Genomic DNA, 22,402 nt, shown 5'->3' with positions numbered 1-22,402 from the left:
AGATGGCTGATATTGTACCCTAGATACTCCCAGCTGACCATCAATTAGCAATGCAGTTACTAGAGGAAATCTAGTCCTAGCATTCGCTTAGAAAATCAGAACATGAATTAGAAGCAGTTTCTTTAAGAGCTAAAAGTGTTTTTATCAGTTTGTCATAATTTATTTGATAATCTAATTATAGAAAAACGCAAAGCATCTAAACAAACAACCTTATTGGTAATTTATGGTGAAAGCCACTGATTAAATGGCTGCCCTCAGCTTTTTTGAGATATTCCATATTTCCAGTGGCGTATCAAGGGGACAGGAAGACTAATTCAAATCCATCCACTTTTGTCCACCAATGTTCCCAGGGTGATACATATACCTTCATATACATGAGACTTATCTTGAAGACCAAACAGTATTCAACCATGTTTCATGATGTAGATTAGTTTTTTGTTACGCTATGAATCCATCAGCTTTCTTTCAAAAGTAAGCTGGGATTTTCCACTATTTTTTTTTATAAATCCTCCCAATTCACTTGGCCAAATAGTAGCAACAATAATACTTGGGTAGGGGCCATGCACAAGAGCTCCTTCAAGAACCTTTCAATCACAGGCCCTAGATACAGCCACTAAGCATCATTGTTTCATTATGACTGGGACACCCACCTGCCAGAGACTCCTGCCTTCGCAGCATACTCAGCCCCAGAAAACCAGGGTGTGGAAGGTCTGAGCCAGAAATCAAAACCAGTCCTCTGCATGGCAATGCTACTAAGCCACTGAGCCAGCCAATGGACATTAGTGTTTAAGAAAATCTATTTATCCTTTCTAACTGGTGTTGGAAGTTGAAAACTATACAACATGATTTGTCCCCAGTTTCTGCTATCATGACAACTGGAAAAGATACTTTGAGATTAATTCTAAATGTCAGCTTTATGGTATTGCGTAACTATTAATCCGTTTTAGAATCGGCAAAAGAGCTCTCCAAAACTTGTGACTACATACTAGTCAAAATTGGTTGGCAAATTAGTTATGATCAGTACTAGTCACTGGATTCCTGCCACACTGCCATCAGTTCTCACTAACAACTTTGGAATAGCTTTAAAATACACAACCAGTTACTCCTTATCCAAACTGATTATAAGTAGTCTATTCCATAGGATATTGTGGCATCAATTAACAAGCAGCAAGTTATGTGTCTCCTACTGGCAGGCAGAATGATCTGCTGTTTATGACATTGAACTATAAATCAGAAGAAGTAAGACAAAAACTTCATATCCCCTCTACCCACAGACCATGCATGTCCTTGGACAAGTCATTTTGTCTCTTCATTTAGTCACCTATTATTGGACAATAATTATGATTATGATAACATTGTTCATTCCCCTTCATCCCCTTTGAATGACTCCCTGCTGCCAGGTCACCCACATCACATTAAGCAAAATCCCTTAAATATTACACTGGGATCCTACTAGCATGGAATGAATTATATAAAGCCAAGCTATTATGCCATGCAATGGTTCTCTGATATCTTCACTAAACTTATCTACTTAAGGCATGAGTTCCACCATGAAAAAACAACTGACCCCAACAGTGCTTGGCTTTATCTTAAAACATTTACATTAATATGACTAGTGAAAGTCTGAGCACTTATTAAGTTATCCAGCTAAATGGCAATGCTTCAGATAACGAGCCACGTATCCAGCTACATTTCAGCCAGGCAAGTCATTAGCCAGATAAAATACAGGCATTATCTGGCTAACTTAGCCGATTTCCATCTATAATCTGCTAAATTAGCCAGATAACTTTAGGGCTGCCTTAGAGCAAGGAGAGGGACAAGAAGGTTGCATCTTCTAAATTTTGGTGGAACCTGGGAACGGGTGGGGGAGGCCAGCCAGGAGCCCTGGAAATTGTATTAAAAAAAATGTAAATTAGAGGCTCAGCCCAACAGGGCCACTATTTAACTGCTAAGTCCGTTAGATACTTTTTTTTCCCCCAAGCATGGCACTTAACTAGCTATATTCTTTTGAAGGCAGCCAGATAACTTTAATCGGGAATATTCAGCAGGACATTTATCCTGCTGAATATCCAGAACAAGTTATCCAGCTATCTTTAACTGGAGAACTTTTCCAACTGCCAGCTTACTGAACCTTTTTAGTAAGGACACCATGCTTACAGGACAAATTTCAGCAGTGCAGGCAGTGGCAAGTTACCTGGGATATTCAGAGGGACTTCTCCAGGTATATCTGTGAATATATCCAACCAAAATTACCTGGAAAACTTTAGAACAGCATTTTGTCCAACCAAGTTTAGCCAAGGTATCTGGCTGAACAAAAAAAACCCACCTCTGGAATTCCCCTGGCCCTCCCTCTTTTTACCAAGCTACATATTTCAGGGTAACACCCAAACCCTTTTCAGTACTGATTTCTCATTGTTTATAATGAAATAAACTATGCAGCTAATGGCAGCAGTTTCTCTGCATGGTTTTAAAGCACTGCAGTTTTGGAAACTTAGGTTTACTTTCAAAATTAAAATATGATTTTACAACCAGATCTGGAGTGTGGTGGATGGGATTACACAATTGGAAACTCATTCTGAGGAAATGCAAGCATTCTCTATAACGCAAAACAGTTTCTTTTACTAGCACACTATTCTCTTTCCCCACTCTAACTGGACTTACTTTGAGACTCGGGTTAGGAACCTTTCCCAATCCTTGAGTTGAATACACCAAAAAGAGAACTTTCTCCTCAACATATTGGATTTTGAGTTTTATCTTTAAGGCGATTGATCCAGGATGTAAGTTTATTTCGTTTATGATGAAAAACCTCCTCATTAGAGGTGGGCTAAGACTGTTTTAGGTCAAAGGAGATGGAGAATGGCAGGTCCAAGGCTGCTTTAAGAATGGCTCTCTCAACTTCCTATGGGCATTTATATTATCTGTGACCTCTGGCCTAACATTTCCACCCACAATGACATGTCTGGTATGCTAAAAAAAAAAAAAAAAAACGAACAACAAACAAGTATTCAAACAAATGCTTTCCTACAAAATTTAATTGATGTACAGCTTAATAGCAAATTCGTACAAACACTCCACAAATTTATACAGAAAGAAAAACTATAATGTACATATGTGAAAATCTACGTACATATAAGAACTTACATTGAACTATCACTGAAAATTCAAAAAGTTAAAACCTGTTACAGTCCACACTCTCTCATTCACGCTATACCACCCACACACCTTAAAAAAATCAATAAACACCGGTTGGGCATAATGAAGATTTGCCCGGATATGGGAATGTTATGAGGGATGTAATTTGTACTGATTTCTGGATGGACACTATGGGGCGGATTTTCAAACAATACGCGCGCCGGTACTTTTGTTCGCGCCACTGGCGCGAACAAAAGTACACCAGATTTTATAAGATACGCGCGTAGCCGCGCGTATCTTATAAAATCCGGGGTCGGCGTGCGCAAGGGGGTGCACATTTGTGCAACCTGCGCGCGCCGAGCCCAGCACGGCCTGCCTGTTCCCTCCGAGGCCGCTCCGATTTCGGAGCGGCCTCGGAGGGAACTTTTCTTCGCCCTCCCCCCACCTTCCCCTACCTAACCCACCCCCCCGGCCCTATCTAAACCCCCCCCTTACCTTTGTCGGCAAAGTTACTCCTGCTGAAAGCAGGAGTAACTTTGCGCACATCGCCGGCAGCTCCGCTCCGTCCTCCGGTCCCGGGGGCGTGGTCCGGAGGCCTTGACCACGCCCCGTGCTGGTGCCACGCCCCCGGGCCCGCCCCCGAAACACCACGTCGTTTTGGGAACGCCCCCAGACACGCCCCCTCCCTCCCTGTTTTGAAAGCCCCGGGACTTTTGCGCGTCCCGGGGCTTTACGCGCGCCGGCGTGCAGGGGTTTTAAAATCCGCCCCTATATGTACTACATTAACAAGAAGCATCTTCTTTATTGTTACACAGATTTATGTGCCTGACCGGTGTTTATTGATTTTTTAACGTGTGTGGGTGGTATAGAGTGAATGAGAGTGAGTGAGTACTGGGGTTTTAACTTTTTGAACTTTCAGTGATACTGTCCAATGTAAGTTCTTATATGTACAAAGATTTTCACATATGTACATTATAGTTTTTCTTTCTGTATAAATTTGTGAAGCGTTTTACAGCTTTAATAAATAGCAAATTCATACATTGATTACATTTTGTAGGAAAGCATTTGTATGAATACTTATTTGTTCTCTCTCTATAGTTTTTGTATTTATTCATGAAAGAAGGTTTTTTTTTTTTCCTTTTTTTGTACCTAGTAGAAAGCCTAGTATGCTACCATCGCAACATGAATTATCTGTGACACAAAGGAAACTTGGTTCTTACCTGCTAATTTTCGTTCCTGTAGTACCACAGATCACTCCAGACAGTGGGTTGAGCCTCCTTTCCAGCAAATAGAGACAGAGAAAAACTCGAAGGGTATCCTGTATCAGAACTGTGCTCCCCCTGCGTCCCTTCAGTATAAACGTTCTCAAAGCAGAAACATGTAACCTCAACTAGCAAAAGGATCAAGCAAGTAACAATGTATAATATTCAAAATGGAACTTGAGAAACAAATTTGAGTAATCTTATATATGCAATAGATACTTCCAGTGCCTTGCACATCAGCATAATCGTGAATGATAGGACTTCAAGCGGTTGACAAACAGATTCCCTCCACTAAGGGTGGGCATCTGGACTGATCTGTGGTACTACAGGAATGAAAATTAGCAGGTAAGAACCAATTTTTCTTTCCCTGTACGTACCCGGATCAGTCCAGACAGTGGGATGTACCAAAGCTTCCCTAAGTAGGGTGGGACCCAGACAGTCCTGCTCGAAGTACCTGTTTGCCAAAGGAACGAAAAACTTGCGCCTGAACATCGAGCCAATAATGACGAGTAAAAGTATGAAGAGATTTCCAAGGAGCTGCTCTACATATTTCTTGTGGAGAGACCAGCTGGCTTTCCACCCAAGAGGCAGCTTGCGATCGGAGCAAATGGGCCTTTAAACCTTCCGGGACCGGCCGACCCCGACAAATATAGGCTGAAGCAATCGCCTCCTTTAGCCAGTGAGCGATTGTAGTCTTAGAGGCCTTATTCCCCTTGTTGGGTCCACTCCATAAAACAAACAGATGATCCGAGACTCAGAACTCGTTTGTGACTTCCAAATATCGCAGCAGCGCTCGTTTCACATCAAGGCGCCACAGGTCACTGCCATGCCTGGTCTCAGTGTCTTCTGAAGAAAAGGCAGGTAGTTCAACTGACTGGTTTAAATGAAAAGAGGACACGACCTTTGGTAAAAAAAAAAAAAGATGGCACCGTCTTGAGAGAGACACCTGAATCAGAAAAACGAAGAAAGGGTTCCCTGCAAGACAAGGCTTGGAGCTCGGACACTCTCCTAGCTGAACAAATAGATACTAAGAAAACTGTCTTAAGAGTCAAGTCCTTGAGCGTGGCCAGTCTGAGGGGTTTGAAAGGCAACTCGCAGAGGACCTGAAGCACCAGATTCAGACTCCAAAGGCAGACATGTAGCCCGGACAGGTGGGTTCAAATGCTTCGCCCCCTTAAGGAAGCGAATGACATCAGGATGGGCCGCCAGAGCTAACCATCAACTCAACCTAAAAGGGAACCAAGAGCCGAGACTTGTACCCGAAGAGAATTGAAAGACAAACTTTTGGAGAGACCATTCTGTAGAAAAGAGAGAACCTGGGAAACTGGGGACCAGCACGCCGGGATTCCTGAGTCCGCACACATAGTCTCAAATACTCTCCAAACCCGTACGTATGTGAGAGAGGTAGAAGTCTTACGCGCGCGCAACAGAGTGGAGATAACTTCCTCCCGATAACCCTTCTTCCTCAGCCTATGCTGCTCAAAAGCCAGGCTGCTAGACAAAAGCGATCCGCCTGATCGAAAAATACTGGACCTTGCCGAAGACGATTCGGGAGATGACAGAGATGGAAAAGACCCTCCGTTGCGAGGTTTACTAGATCTGCGAACCAAGGTCTTCGGGGCCATTCTGGCGCCACGAGAATGACTGTCCCCTTGTGGAGTTCTATTCGTCTGAGCACTTTCCCCACCAGGGGCCGGGGGGGGGGGGGGAGCACATAGAGGAGTATGTCCCGAGGCCAGGGTAGCACCAGGGTGTCCACCCCTTCCGAACCGTGCTCTCTTCTGCGACTGAAGAATCTGGGAGCCTTCGCATTTCTCAGAGTGGCCATTAGCTCTAAGTGGGGAATGCCCCACTCGCGACGAGAAGATCCATTGCCTATTCGGACAACTCACACTCTCCAGGGTCTAGAGGTTGACAACTGAGAAAGTCGGCTTGAACATTGTCCTTCCCCGCAATGTGAGAGGCTGCCAGTCGAGCCAGATGCCGTTCCGCCCAGGAGAACAACCTGCTGGATTCCAGGGCTACCAGACGACTCCTGGTCCCTTCATGGCGATTGATGTAAGCTACTGTGGTGGCATTGTCTGAGAGAACCCGAACCGCTTTGTGGCGGATTAAGGGCAGGAACGTCTTCAGCGCCAGGTGGACCGCTCGAGCTTCCAAACGATTGATGTGCCATTGAGATTGAGCTGGAGACCATTGTCCTTGTGTAGACTGAGTCTGAGAAACCGTTCCCCAGCCGTAGAGACTGGCATCCGTTGAAAGAATGATCCATTGGGGGGTTTCCAGATGCATCCCCTTCAGCAAGTGGTTGAGCGACAGCCACCACTGTATGCTAGAGACGATAAAGTCCAAGAGTGGTAAAGGTGTCAAACTCCTCCAAAACCGGCTTCCAGCAGGACAGCAATGCTTTCTGTAACGGATGCATATGCGCAAAGGCCCAGGGAACCAAATCTATAGTTGAAGCCATGGAGCCCAGGACCTGGAGACATTCCCAAACTGTAGGTACGGGGAGAGATAATAGATGTCGAACTTGATCCATGAACTTGATTGCCCGACCCTCTGGCAGAAAACTTTGCCCACATGCGTGTCGAAGCGGGCTCCTAAGAACTCCAGTACCTGAGAAGGCTTGAGGCTGCTCTTGGGGAAATTGACTATCCACCTGAGGGAGTGGAGAAGTGACAAGACTTTGTTGACTGCCAGAAAGCAGAGACTGTCTGATTTCAACCGAATGAGCTAGTCATCCAGGTAAGGATGAACCAGTACTCCCTCCCGACGGAGGAAGGCCGCCACTACCACTATTACTTTGGTAAATGTATGGGGGGCAGTGGCAAGACCAAACGGGAGCGCTCAAAACTGCTAATGATGCCCTAGGATGTTGAAGCGTAGATACTTCTGATGTTCCAAGCAGATCGGGATATGAAGATACGCCTCCATCAAATCCAGAGAAGCTAGAAATTCACTGGTGCAAACCGCAGCTATGACCACCCTCAGGGTTTCCATCTGAAAATGAGGGACCCTGAGCGCCTTGTTGATTCTCTTGAGATCCAAGATTGGTTGGAAGGAACCATCCTTTTTTGGAACCATGAAGTAGATGGAATACTGGCCTAACCGCTGCTCCTGGGGGGTATAGGGACTATGACTCCGAGCTGTTGGAGTCTGTCGAGAGTTTGGTGTACCATCAGCTGTTTCCGAGAGGGTCTGCAAGGCAATTCCAGGTAGCGGTCTGGGAGAGATCGATCAAATTCTAAAGAGTAGCCTCGTTCAATTACATCGAGGACCCACCGATCTGAAGTAATTTTGACCCATTCCTCGTAAAAAAAGAGAGAGACGACCTCCTAAGTTGGGAACTGAGGAATGGGCCGGCCGTATCTCATTGTGAGGGCTTTGGGGCAGGACCTTGGGAGTTACCATCCCGGAATGGCCGTCGTCCACGAAAGGAATGAGACCATGACTGAGACCTTGTGGAGCAGTTTCGCTGCAGACACTCCCCCCCTCGGTCTGTTATACCTGCGCTACTCCCTGAAGCAAGAGCGCGAAGGAAAAAAGGACTTGGACTTTTTAGGGCGATCCTCAGGCAGCTTATGAATCTTATTGTCGCCTAAGGATTTGATAAGCTGTTCAAGGTCGTCCCCGAATAGCAACTTACCCTTGAAAGGGAGAGTGCTCAACTGTGCTTTAGAAGAGGAGTCCGCCGCCCAATTTCGCATCCAGAGGAAGTGCCTGGCCAAAACCGCTGAAACCATGGATCTGGCCAGGACTCTGAGATCGTAGAGGGCGTCAGCACCATATGCCACCGCGGCCTCCAAATGTTCCGCCTCTGCAGACGGGAGGTCCTGGGTACCGAGTAGTTGTTGAACCCACCTAAGGCTTACCCGCTGCATGAGACTGCTACAGACTGTCATCCGAACTCCTAACACCAGAACTTCAAAAATACGTTTGAGATGCATTTCCAACTTGCGATCTTGAAGATCCTTTAAAGCCTATGCTCCCACCACTGGAATGGTAGTTCATTTGGTGATCACGGAAACTGAAGCGTCCACTTTAGGGACCTTTAGCATCTCTAGGCACTGATCTGGGAGGGGGTAGAGTTTGTCTATTGCTCTGCCTACCCGAAGTCCAGATTCTGGAGATTCCATTCCCGGAGAAGTAGCTGCATTAGCATAGGGTGGAAGGGAAATGTACGTGGGGGAGTTCTCAGCCCAGCCAGGACCAGATCCACATTACTGGAAGTCGGGATACTCGCGGATTCGTCTGGAGGAACATCTATACCCAGTTCAGATAGGACAAAAGGAATGAGCAGCTCCAGCTCCTCCCGTTGGAACAGACGCAACACCCACGGGTCGTCTCCCTCGACTGGAGGATTTTGACCTAAAATATCCACATCTGGGTCGGGGTCTGGGAGTTGAGGAGGGGTGTTGGCAGGATCTGGAGGATCAGGGACCCCCGGTACTATCCTGACTCGGACAGTCCCCTGAAAATCAGGGAGTTTGGGTCCCTGTTCTGTAGACACCCGAGGAATCTTCGCGGGTGGGGGGTCCGGAGAAGGGTCATCCGGTTGCTGCAAACTCGCAATATAGGCCTTATGTAATAACAGAACAAAATCTGTAGAAAAATGGTGAGGGGATTTCCTGGGTATTGGGGGAGGGAGAACATCATGGGGAGGGGCAGGCACCACATCTGGAGAGTCAATGGGGCTTAAATCCGGAGGAGACATATGAAAATGAGAGTCCCTTCCTCCCTCAGGCCCCGAATCAGCAGCAAGATCTGCAGGAAAAATGGCCGCTGTTCCCGCAGTTTGCAGGGACGGGGCAGGTCTGAGTGCGCATTTGACGGCCCGACCATGGGTCGCTGATTTTGCTGCTACAGAGGAAGGGCCCTCCTCGCAAGGTAAACAGATCGAACAAACCCCGTTGCGGGAGAGCTGCGAGGCAGGCTCCCCATGCGATACAGAACTGAGATTGAGGCATACCAGTAGGTGGGGAGAAAAAAAGAAAACTGCCGCTGAAAACGGCAAGATTCAGCTGTGCCCGGCTTTGAGCAGGAGCAGAAGAAATCTGCCCTGCGCTCCTCTCCTTCCCCCAAGGCTACTATCGTTAAAGCAATAAAGAGACGTTTAGGTAGGTTTACCCTGTAGTCTTTTTTCTTTTTTTAAAGGGAACAGAGGAATGCTGTCTTCTCTGTTAACAGAGGACCCGAGGCATTAAACATCTCAGGGGTCCCAATGAGGGAGGGACTAGACACCAGTATCACCCCAGGCCAGGCAGTAGGTCACTGGGAAGGGTCCTAGGCTGAAGGATCAAGGGGAAACCCAACCCCTAGGATCTATATAAGAGCAAGGAGAAAGAAAAACTATCTCCTGACAAAACCAACTTTTTTTTTTTACAAAGTTTAACAACTTTTAGGGCAATACTTGCTTGATCCTGAGAAATATAGGAAAAGGAAAAATCTTCCTCAAAGAATGCAATTAGCTATGAAAAGTGGGTACCGCAGGGTTTGCCACCTTCATCTGCTGGAGGCAGAGAAATACTGAAGGGAGGCAGGGGGAGCACTGTCCTGATACAGGATACCCTTCGAGTTTTTCTCTGTCTCCATCTGCTGGAAAGGAGGCTCATCCCACTGTCTGGACTGAGCCGGGTATGTACAGGGAATTCCTGTAGTATCACTCAGCTAGATATTACCAATTTACTGTGACATGCTACAGGTGTAATATATTCTGCTGCACGGGATATGCAGTTTGATTACATTTCTTAATGTTAAGATGGCTCACATGTTGTACAACAGAAAAGCCTCAAAGCCACACAGACATTTGACCACCTACTGATAAAAAATTGGTCAACAAATCATTTTTATGGTCATTATTGGCCCCTGGGATTTCTGCCAACTTGTACATACTGCTCACATTATCTATTGCAGTTGAAAGCAGTCAAAATCTGGTTTCTGTGCCACAAGGGGCTTTTCTTAGCTGTGAACAGCACACAAATGCACTTGAATCCCAGCAAGTACAAAAGCAGGAAATCTTCAAACACCAAAAGTATTTTACCAGCACAAACATGCAAACTGCATGTGGCCACAATATTAGGATGGAAGCAAAATTAATTTCAGCATTGTGCGTCTTATTTGTGTCCCTTCAGTTCACCATCTTTGTGCCTCTCAGGACCAAGGATAGCAAAAACTGCAGGTACAATAAACATGCACTGTCTGCAGTTTTCTAGTTTCTCATCTGTGTTTCCTTTTAATTCCTTTTTTTTTTTTTTTTTTTTAAGAGTACTTCTCTTTCTTTAGCATCTTCCCACTTTGTTATGTGATAGGAGAATTAAAAGCCCCTCCCCCAGCTGTGAGGAGAGAGGGAAAAGTAATTCCAATCGTGAAAAAAAGAAAAACAATTCCATAGAAGCCCTGAAAAAAAATGGGCTTAAACAAACCCCAACAATTTCCCTGCAGTTCTTACAAAAGTCTGGAGTAACTTCCGAGCTGATCTGCTCACCTCGGATAGAACCCTCATGGAGAATAAGCAGGAGGCCTAGAAGAGATCTTGAAGAGAAATAAGATTCAATGTGCAGAGAAACTTTGCTCTGTTAATTTCCACGTTCAGAAACATGAATCGCCCTCAAGGTCTCTGCTCTTAACTTTAGAGAGGGTGGGCCACATCCCTTCTGCCTTTTGCACACTGTGGCTGCCAGGGCCTGGGAAAGCTACCATGGGCAGAACAATATGTGCATCCCCAGGAAGCAGAAGCAATAGGAATGAGATAACAGTATCCAGTTCACACGGTTTTTACTTAGGTATGTTTTAAACAACTCTACACTTTCAATACATTGTATCAGTAAAGGGATAAAAACGTATTAAAAAAGGATAGATAACAGTAAAATTGTTGTGTATGCCACCAAATTAAGATTAACAAGTTATCTGCATTTGCTAATGGCAACAGACGACCAGAAAAAGTGAAAGGAAAAAAATTTAAGCAGCTCATATGCAGAAATGTCAGCATTCATGCAGTGCTCACACTGCATGCCTTTACAGCTACAGCTTTGTGGCAGATGTACATGGCTGCAGGGGAGTACACAGCCCTGGAGCTAGTTGTCTCATGATGAATCCACTGAGTATTCTTTCTGAAGGCAGAGCAGTTTTAAGGGAAATACGGGAACGAGGACACTGATTTCCCTTCTAGATCAGACAACCCGCCTTCTCAGTCCACATCCTTTGCCATTTATACGCTGGTTTCTGGGCCCTGGTTAAGGGTGCCCTCCTAAAGGTCTCAGCTCTTGCTGACTTTGCCATCTGTAGCTCTGTCTTGGGAGATAGCTCTGACTGCAAGAACCATCTGTCTGTAGAGGCGATTTTGGTGGCGCATGTGAGAGATGTGTTGCCCAGTCAAAAGCTGCATCAGAGTAATATGATCCTGCTGCTGCTGCTGCAGGAGTGCCTGCTGCTGCTGCAGGAGTGCCTGCTGCTGTTGCAGAAGTGTGTGCTGCTGTTGAATCAGAGCCTGGTTCTCCCTGCGCTGCCGATCCTGCGCTGTGCTCATGCACTGCAGCAGTCTTTCTGTCCTCGCCTGCGACTCTCTCTGCTGGCGCAGCTGCGCCGTGTACCTTGCCTCCCTGTGGTGTTCCAGAGCGCACATGTCCCTAATATTTAACCGCCAGGAAGAGGTGCGTGGCCGCTTAAGGCGCGATTTGGCTTGCGTCCTTTGGCAAGGTTCAGGTTGGCCATTCTGTGACTCGCCAGACCAGCTTGGGGAAGGCTCAGCCTCCTCATGCTCGTCGTCCTCTGTATCAGGATGCTTGCGTCGGTGACCAGAAGCAAAGATGGTAGAGGACAAGGGTGATGGTGGATGGGACGCTTCCTGTGGTGGGGTGATGATATCAATGTCCATCTCTGGTTCACTGAGGTCATTGGTGGCAGCAGGAGATGCCATGGTGGGTGACTGGGGCCTCACATCTTCTTCAGAGTGTTCTGAGCCTAAGACCAAGGACACATCATAAAAAGAAATCAGCGCATGATCTAAATAAGAGAAGCATGTACAGTTTAACAGGTTAAGATGGGTATTTGTGGGTACGAGATAACTATCTGTACTGTGAGAAATTAATTGTGCAGTTCCTTTGCTAATTAAAGTCAGCTGCTGTATTACAAATGAAACGGATGAGCTGGTTTCATCAGTGTACACATAACATGGAGTAGGCAAGAGTGAAAGCATGAATGCACGCCACACATGATTCAGAATCAGAGAGAGACGGAATGACAATAAAAGAGAACATACCTGGCCCAAGATGGTACAAGCCAAAGAGAACATTCGACTTGAGCCAGAAAGAGTACACATGCCAAAGACAGAGAGAAGCAGAGATGGACGTGAGTCAGACAGAGTATATGCATGAATTTGGGATAAGTCATGGAATCTATCTACCTTTTGGGATCCTGCCAGGTACTTGTGACCTGGACTGGAAACAGGATGCTGGGCTGGATGGATCTTTGGTCTGACCCAGTACAGTAAATCTTATGTACTTACTATTCAAACAGCAATACCCCTACTTTATGAAAAGACAGCACTAATATTGCATCATGCCTCAGAACATCAATACACCTCCTATAGGTAAGTGCAGACTAAAACAAAACAAGTTGGACTACTAAAGATTCATACAAAAACTACATACTAGCAATCCCTCACCTCGGTCACACATGCATACCCTTATCAAATAGAGAATAAGTGACCACAAATTAAAAAGAGAAATGGGCAGTCAAAGGCTGGATTTGGAAATTCTACAAAACCAGACTTTGCATGCAATGAAACACTGGAGAATCAGAAATGCATTTCCTTTAGTATTGTAGAAAATTTAGCTATATAAGAGATGCACATTCATTCAATGGAGAGAAAAGACAATACTTTCTATAACAATGAGCAGGAAAAGCTCTGTATAATCATGGGGGAAATGGAGTTATATAGCAGTAAAATATGTGGTAACTGGCCACTAGGCCAGAAACATTATGAGGACAATTTTCAAACAAATCTAGCCACATTAAAATGGATTAACACGGTTACAAGGGCCTGCTGAAAACTACCCCCTCAATGCAGTAAAAGGTTCCCATGCTAGAACGGGCAGTCCAAGGACAGGAACCAAAAAGTATGCCGAGAGATTTCATTTGTTTCCTACCTTTACGGTACTTTACCACATATTCACAAAAAATATTTACCATCCTTGAATTTTCAAAGAGAAATGCAATGGGCATTTCCCTTGGAAAATTACCTTGTAGGCTGCCCGCAGGGTTTGAAAATTGCTCCCAAAAACTCAAAACAACACTGAGCATCACTAGAATGCTGGAGTTGTCCTTATTGTCCTTTTGTTTATTTTATAATTTCATTTTACTGTTACTATTATATATTTTTTCTCTTTTCTTAACCACTGTGCAGGCAACATTCAAAATGTCTGCACTTGAACAAAGATTGTATTCACTTTTACCCGCAGGCTTCATACCAATTCTCAAATAAAAAGTATTTATGTACTTTCCCTTTGAAAGCTGGTACATGTGCAAAGTTCGAGAAAGGGAGCAATTTTAGATCTAATTCTCAGTGGAGCACAGGATTTGATGAGAGAGGTAACAGTGATGAGGCCACTTGCAATAGTGATCATAATATGATCAAATTTCACTTAATAACTGGAAAGGGTACAGTAAGTAAATCCACGGCTCTAGTACTAAACTTTCAAAAGAGAAACTTTGATAAAATGTGAAAAATAGAAAATAACTGAAAGGAGCAGCTACAAAGGTGAAAAGTGTGCAAGAGGCATAGTCATTGTTAAAAAATACCATCCTAGAAGCACAGTCCAGATGTATTCCACACATTAAGAAAGGTGGAAGGAAGACGATTACCGGCATAGTTAAAAGGTGAGGTGAAAGAGGCTATTTTATCCAAAAGATATTCATTCAAAAATTGGAAGAAGGATCCAACAGAAGAAAATAGGATAAAGCATAAGTGTTGGCAAGTTAAATATAAGACATTGATAAGACAGGCTAAGAGAGAATTTGAAAAAGAGTTGGCCGTAGAGGCAAAAACTCACAGTAAAAACTTTAAAAATATATATCCGAAGCAGAAAGCCTGCGGGAGTCAGTTGGACTGTTAGAAGATCGAGGGGTTAAAGGGGCACTTGGAGAAGATAAGGCCATCATAGAAAGATTAAATGATTTCTTTGCTTCGGTGTTTACTGAAGAGGATGTTGGGGAGATACCCATTCCGGAGAATGTTTTCATGGGTAATGATTCAGATGGACTGAACCAAATCATGGTAAACCTAGAAGATGTGGTAGGCCTGATTGACAAACTGAAGAGTAGTAAATCACCTGGACCGGATGGTATACACCCCAGGGTTCTGAAGGAACTCAAAAATGAAATTTCAGATCTATTAGTAAAAATTTCTAAACTTTCATTAAAATCATTCACTGTACCTGAAGACTGGAGGGTGGCTAAAGTAACCCCATTATTTAAAAAAGGCTACAGGGATGATCCGGGAAACTATAGACCATTTAGCCTGACTTCAGTGCCAGGAAAAATAGTGGGAAGTATTTTAAAATCAAAATCACAGAACATATAAGAAAGGCATGATTTAATGGAACAAAGTCAGCATGGCTTTACCCAAGGCAAGTCTTGCCTCACAAATCTGCTTCACTTTTTTGAAGGGGTTAATAAACATGTAGAAAAAGAATAACTGGTAGATGTAGTGTATTTGGATTTTCAGAAGGCATTTGACAAAGTTCCTCAATAGAGGCTTCTAGGAAAAGTAAAAAGACATGGGATAGATGGCGATGTCCTTTCGTGGATTTCAAACTGGTTAAAAAAGACAGGAAACAGAGAATAGGATTAAATGGACAATTTTCTCAGTGGAGGGGGGTGGGCAGAGGAGTGCCTCAGGGATCTGTACTGGGACCCTTACTTTTCAATATATTTATAAATGATCTGGAAAGAAATACGACGAGTGAGGTAATCAAATTTGCAGATGATACAAAATTATTCAGAGTAGTTAAATCACAAGCAGATTGTGATAAATTGCAGGAGGACGTTGTGCGACTGGAAAATTCGACATCCGAATAACAGATGAAATTTAATATATGAACAGTTCAAGGTGATGCATATAGGGAAAAATAACCCATGCTATAGTTACACAATGTCAGGTTCCATATTAGGAGCTACCACCCAGGAAAGAAATCTAGGCGTCATAGGAAGGGAATGGTGAATAAAACGGAAAATGTCATAATGCCTCTGGTGAGACCGCACCTTGAATACTGTGTACAGTTCTGGTTGCAACATCTCAAAAAAGATATAGTTGCGATGGAGAGGTACAGAGAAGGGCGGCCAAAATGATAAAGGGGATAAAACAGCTCCCCTATGAGGAAAGACTAAAGAGGTTAGAAGAGAAGTCTGAGGGGGGATATAATAGAGGTTTTTAAAATCATGAGAGTTCTAGAACAGGTAAATGTGAATCAGTTATTTACTCTTTTGGATAACAGAAGAACTAGGGGGCACTCCATGAAATTAGCATGTAGCACATTTAAAACTAATTGGAGAAAGTTCTTTTTCACTCAACGCACAATTAAACTCTGGAATTTGTTGCCAGAGGATGTGGTTAGTGCAGTTAGTGTAGCTGGTTATAAAAAAAGGTTTGGATAAGTTCTTGGAGGAGAAGTCAATTACCTGCTATTAATTAAGTTGTCTTAGAAAATAGCCACTGCTATTAATAGCATCAGTAGTTTTTGAGTACTTGCCAGGTACTTGTAGCCTGGATTGGTCACTGTTGGAATCAGGATGCTGGGCTTGATGGACCCTTGGGTCTGATTCAGTATGGCATGTTCTTATATGTGATCACTTGTTCCTGCTTTGTGTGCAAGTAGAATTTTGAAAAACACACACAAAGTTGAAAATACCATCTACACATATATGTTTTGTCCCCTGACCTAAACACACTTTTGGGTATGCCTTCTCTCAATGCAGCTACAAGTTTGCACACTGATCCACTTTTAGCTGCATCGAGGATGGGAAATTTTCAGAAAGCCAATTTATGCAGGTAGAATGCTTTTTACTCACTTGAAAATTCAGCCTCTTCACATATTACACTGACAACCTATATACAAATAGCTATGCCAATAAATTTTTCTGAATACGAATCTGAGAAATGGCGTGAAACAGAAACAGAGAATATGCAAGAAATGGAACAAGTCAGACACCATGTTCCAGAATGCACTCATATGAGATAAAATATATCTGCGACCTGTGCATTTGTTATTATTGTTTTATTGACTTTATTTTGGATGTTTTACATTTTTTTATTCTTGTTTTACTGTTATTTAATTTTTTGGTATAACGGTTTATATATTGTAATATCTCAATTTTTATTGTGCACCGTTTTGATGTAATTTCAAAAATAAATTTATCAAAAATAAATTACCATTACCATACAGCAAACAACAAAAATGCAAGAACGAGTGAGGGACCTGGAGCAAGCCAAAGATACAGTATATGTGTGAGACCAAGTGAGACAGAAAGAGAGCAATAGAGAGAAAATGGGCATGCACAAGCTGAAATAAGCTATAGTCAACACAAGTGAGCAAGTGAGGAGAAGAACCAAAAACAAAAAGTAAGCTCAACAGATATTTGTGATGTAATAAGAGATGTTTATTTTGAATTGTGACTTTTTGTCTCACATATTATAGACTGGTTTATGAAAGTGAATTCTATTTTTTTTCTTCTTCTAAAGACTTTTGTTTTTGTATATCTCTTCACTTACACATTTTCTAAACAAGAAGTTTCCTCAATTATGTATATAAATTCGAATTTATAAAAGCTATCACCAACAACTTGTTTGTTGACCCTGATTTCTACATATTTCAGTGGACTAGCATGGCAGCTACAATACTTGGCTTTTAAAATTTAGGAACTGACAATATTACCACTTATAGAAATCTAACAAAAAGCAAATATTCTCTATATTATAAATGGCTGTAACAGCCACAATATGCACTTTTAGACTGGATAACTTAAGACCTAAAAGTAGACTCTTGAAGAAAAATCCAAAGCAATCTCCAAAGAAGCCTTGCTAGAATCTGCCTTCTGATTCTCACACTGTGACTTTCAAACTGGTGCGCAGGCACATATCTGTGCGAGTGATAAAATAGCCTGGCCGCACACGTGTGCCAAATTTTAAGTGGGCACGTGCAAATCCTGCTTCTGTCGCGCCAGTGGGGATTTTAAAAGGGGCCTGTGTCCACGCCATTGTCACTTTCACCAGTTCGTCCATCAGTTTGCCCTGTTAATATAGCCTACACTCCCCCCCAGTTACCTCAGACCTTTAAACCCCTCAGAAACATCTCAATCCTTTTATTTTATGACTTGCACATCATCCATAGCAGAAGTAAAGTTATGTGGCAGAGCACCTTGGCATGTGCCAGGGCGTCCACACCCCTTTTTGGAAATTTTTGAGATGTGCATGGCATTTATGCGCATATCTGGGCACTTTTTAAAATACATTGGGGCGGATTTTAAAAGGGATACACGCGTAACCCTTTTAGACCCCTTCTGCGTGCGCCGAGCCTATTTTGCATAGGCCCAGCGCCACGTGCAAGCCCCAGGACGCACATATGTCCCGGGGCTTGAAAAAAGGGGCGGGGCAGTCTGAGGGTGGGACTGAGGCCTCCGGCATAGCGGCTGTGCCGGGGGATTGTGCACCGGCACTCGGCTGGCGCGCGCAACCTACACCTGCCTGGAGGCAGGTGTAAATACAAAAATAAAGGTTGGGGCGGATTTAGGTAGGGCAAGGGAGGGGAAGGTGGGGCGGGTGGAAGGAAAGTTCCCTCCGAGACCGCTCCGATTTCGGAGCGGCCCCGGAGAGAACGGGGAAAGCCATCGGGGCTCCCCTAGGGCTCGGCGCGCGCAAGTTGCACAAGTGTGCACCCTGTTGCGCGCGCCGACCCGGATATTATAACATGTGCGCGGCTGCGCACGCATGTTATAAAATCGGGCGTAGATACGAAAATCTGGCCCATTGTGCACAAACCCAACTTATCTGCATGTCAAGCTTTTGAAAATTCGGCCCAGACCGAACAACAATTAGGAATGGTCTTCACAGTCCCCAGACTTGAATATTATTGAAAATCTTTGGGAAGATCTCAAACATGTAGTGCACACAAGGAGACCTAAGTATATTTCGGCAAGAAAGAGTGGGAAAAAAATTCCAAAAGCAAGAATAGAAAGGCTCTTGGCTGGCTGCAAGAAACATTTAGAAAGGAGGCATTACAAAGTACCTACTGAAAGGGTGCACATATTTTTGCATGTGCCATATTCACAGTTTGCTTATTCTGAGTCTGTTAATTTCATCTAATCATAGTCCCTATTTTCTAAAAAGTGAGAAAACATCTGTGTTCAATCTCTTACAGTAAAGAAAGCGAAGATCAGTGTGTGTGTAAATGCCCTTTATTGAAATTAGCCCAATAAAGGGCATTTACACACACCGATCTTCGCTTTCTTTACTGCTACACAGCTAACTGGATCGGCTTCAGATTTGTTTTCTGGTTCAATCTCTTACATACAACTTATAGGCAACTTTTTGGACATCTTTTGGGAACACCTCTAAAGTAGCACAGCTATGAGTAAAATAAGTGCATATAAATACTTGGGCCAGAGTGCTTTATATAGATTAAGAAGAATCTTTTTCAAAGAATATTGAAAGTGCTCTCATGCAGCTAAACCAATAGGGAGTAGCAAGAAAAATGTAACAATGGCACTTGTCCCATGGTTCATCAGGAAAGCAGGTGCCTAAGCACCAAAAAAGTTTCTGTGAGCGCTCTTGTAAACCAAAACACCACAGCTGTGTTGTGGGGTCTTGCAATGCCTGCTTCCACGCCTTCTTTTTGGCATCATGGACTGGAGCGGTACATGCCTTCTCTCTACGGGAAACACAAGTAAATAATATAAACGAGACCACTATCGTCCAATGGAGCTTCTACTCACCACACACCATACAAGTCATTCGTCTCCCATGGGCTTCAACCCCACATCAGTCTTCACTGGGTAGAAACCAACTGAAGCAAAATGACTTTTTCTTAATAAGCTAAAGCACTCTGGACTATGTATTTATATAACTCCTGGGGAAATTCTGCCCCCAAAAAGTTTAAATTCTGCATACAAAAACTTAAAATTCTGCAAAATTCTGCAAACTTTGTATTTGTCAAAATAACACAATTTACATGACAATCTTCAAGTAATTACATTTTAAATTATTACAGAAAAAAGTTATTAGAGATGCAGAATTTTAAATATTTTGAGCAGAATTTCCCTAGAAATTCACTGTAAGTGTCCCTTCCACTCCCTCTCCATACTCCCCTGGCCACTTTGCCCTCTCAGGCCCCAACTTCTCCACCTGCCAGTATCTCTCCCCTCTACCACTAGGCTCAACCCCTTCCACTCTATTGCCACTCCCAGAGTTTGACCCCATTCTCAGTACTGCCCCTCACACAGGCTCCCTCTGTCCCTCCCTCTCACACACATGCTCCCTCTCTCTAGTAAACATACACACACCCTCATACAGGCTCCCTCTCTCTTGCATATACACCCATACAAGCTCCCTTTCTCTCTCACACATACATCCTCACACAGGCTACCTATGTCTCTGACTCACACATACACAATCCCTTCACACAGGCTAGCACTCTCACATACACACGATCCCTTTTTCATACACACGAGCCTCCCAATCTTTCACTCCTTCACATATAGGCTCTCTCTCTCTCTGGCACCCACACTCAAGCATTCCCCCCACCCCCACTTGCTCTCACACCCTTCTGCTCCCTCCCTCCCCTGCCCTCTTTCACCCTCCCCTCCCCCACACCCCTCTTCCTCTCCTCTCACACACACAAATTTTCTCTCATCGGGGCCTTCATCTTCGTCACGAGCAGAGCACAATCCGTTTGCGGCACACGGGGGCCTTCCATCTTCGCCGCAAGCGGCACGCCAGGGCCTTCATCTTTGCGTGCGCCGTTGGCAGCATGCTGGAGTCTCCTCTGCCATTTTCTGTGCAGACGTTGGCAATTCTGCACAGAAAATGGCAATTCTGCCAAGGGGGGGAATTATGTGCTCCGCAGTAGCGCAGAAGTCGCCCAGGACTAGTTTTATGCATTTATTACTCATCGCGGTTTGGGTTGCGAGATAATTCATAGAAGCTTTGTTGTGTTTAGGCACCTGTTTTCCTGATGAACCATAAGGTAAGTGCCACGGTTACTTTTTACTTGCTACTCCCTATTGGTTTGGGTTCACAATTTAGCTGTATGAGAGTACTTTCAATATTCTTTGAAAAAGATTCTTCTTAATCAACATAAAGCACTCTGGCCCAAGTATTTATATGCACTTATTTTACTCATAGCTGTGCTACTTTAGAGGTGTTCCCAAAAGTTGTCAAAAAGTTGCCTATAAGCTGTATGTAAGAGATTGAACACAGATGTTTTCTCACTTTTTACAAAAACAGGGGCTACAATTAGATGAAATAAGTGGTATTATATCAGAGGGGGTCTTCCTTCCAAAATGATTCTACACAATAAAAAAAAAATGAATAACTATAAAAAACATTATATAAATGACAATACAGTGGCTTCAACTACAGTTTTATACACCTTATATATTGATTTGTTTCCGCAGTTGTAGTGTTTTCTTATTTAGTAGATTTATCAGGTTTGTCCTTTGGAAGTTTGTTACATTATGTTTAACTTCGTACCATGTAGAGGTCATGTCAGTTTCTATTCACTTCATTGAAACATACGATTTGACCAGTGGTAGCTACATTTTGCATACAACTGTATACGGTATATAGTTAACAGCTTCCAAACTAAAGCACAGACACTGTACAATCAACAAGTAGGGTGCCAACTCAGAGGTGAAAAAAATAAAACTACCTCATGCAGACATTCTCCTATCCCTACCGTTCTCACCACCCCCACCCTCCAACCTCCAGTACATACTTCCTTCCTCATTCTCACCCGGCTTGCAATTGCTTTTCTCCTCCACTGCCCAGCATTCATCCATCTACTACTACTGATTTCAACACTAATAGACAAACACTCCTAGTCTACACCCTCTTCTGATGATCCCCCAGCATCAACTCTTTTCTCATCGTTTCTCCCTCCCCCAGCATTCATCCCTTCTAGTTCCCCCTAGCTTTCACCTGCTCCTTGCCTCCCTGTGACCCGCCTAGAACCGTGGATAAATGCAAGCTATAAGCTTTTAAATAAACATTCACCCTCTCCTTGTCAAACTACTCCCTCAGCATTCACCACACTTCCCCCATCATTTACTCCTCCTCTCGGCATCTCCCTCTTTGTATTTACTCCTCCTCACATGTCACTCAGCTTGCCTAATGCTTTTATCTCCCTCCTATGTCTGCCAGTAGCTAGCTCAGAGTTCCTAGCTTTCAGGCCGATAAAGTACAGTGCGCTCTGGTGGAGCGCACTGTTAACCCGCGATTGGACGCGCATTTTCGACGCGCTAGCGTTACCCCTTATTCAGTAAGGGGTCGAAAATACACGTCCAACCCCCCCCCCCCCGAACCTAATAGTGCCCGCAACATGCAAATGCATGTTGATGGCCCTATTAGGTATTCTCGCGCGATTCAGAAAGGAAAATGTGCAGCCAAGCCACACATTTTACTTTCATAAATTAGCGCCTACCCAAAGGTAGGCGCTAATTTCTTCGGGCACCGTGAAAGTGCACAGAAAAGCAGTAAAAACTGCTTTTCTGTGCACCCTCCGACTTAATATCATGGCAATATTAAGTCGGAGGTCCCGAAAGTTACAAAAAGTTAAAAAAAAAAAATGAAGTCGGCTCGCGGGTTGAAAAGCGGACGCTCAATTTTGCCGGCGTCCGGTTTTCGAACCCATGGCTGTCAGCGGGTTTGAGAACAGACGCCGGCAAAATTGAGCGTCGGCTGTCAAACCCGCTGACAGCCTCCGCTTCTGTCCAAAAAGGGGCGCTAGGGACGAGCTAGT

The 22,402-nt window shown here is 44.0% G+C and overlaps 1 protein-coding gene across 1 annotated transcript in view; it reads right to left on the bottom strand.

The window, feature by feature from the left end:
- Window positions 1–11,013: 11,013 nt before the first annotated feature.
- Window positions 11,014–22,402, bottom strand: part of LOC115094348 — a 188,053-nt gene continuing 176,664 nt past the window's right edge. The window contains exon 14 of the mRNA XM_029607304.1: window positions 11,014–12,353. Within this exon, the coding sequence (XP_029463164.1) occupies window positions 11,650–12,353 (704 nt within the window). The 3' untranslated portion in view covers window positions 11,014–11,649. The remainder of the gene's footprint in view (window positions 12,354–22,402) is intronic.

Source organism: Rhinatrema bivittatum, chromosome 6 (genome assembly GCF_901001135.1).
Source record: "Rhinatrema bivittatum chromosome 6, aRhiBiv1.1, whole genome shotgun sequence".
Classification (NCBI taxonomy): Eukaryota; Metazoa; Chordata; class Amphibia; order Gymnophiona; family Rhinatrematidae; genus Rhinatrema; species Rhinatrema bivittatum.
This window is presented reverse-complemented; position numbering and strand designations above follow the sequence as displayed.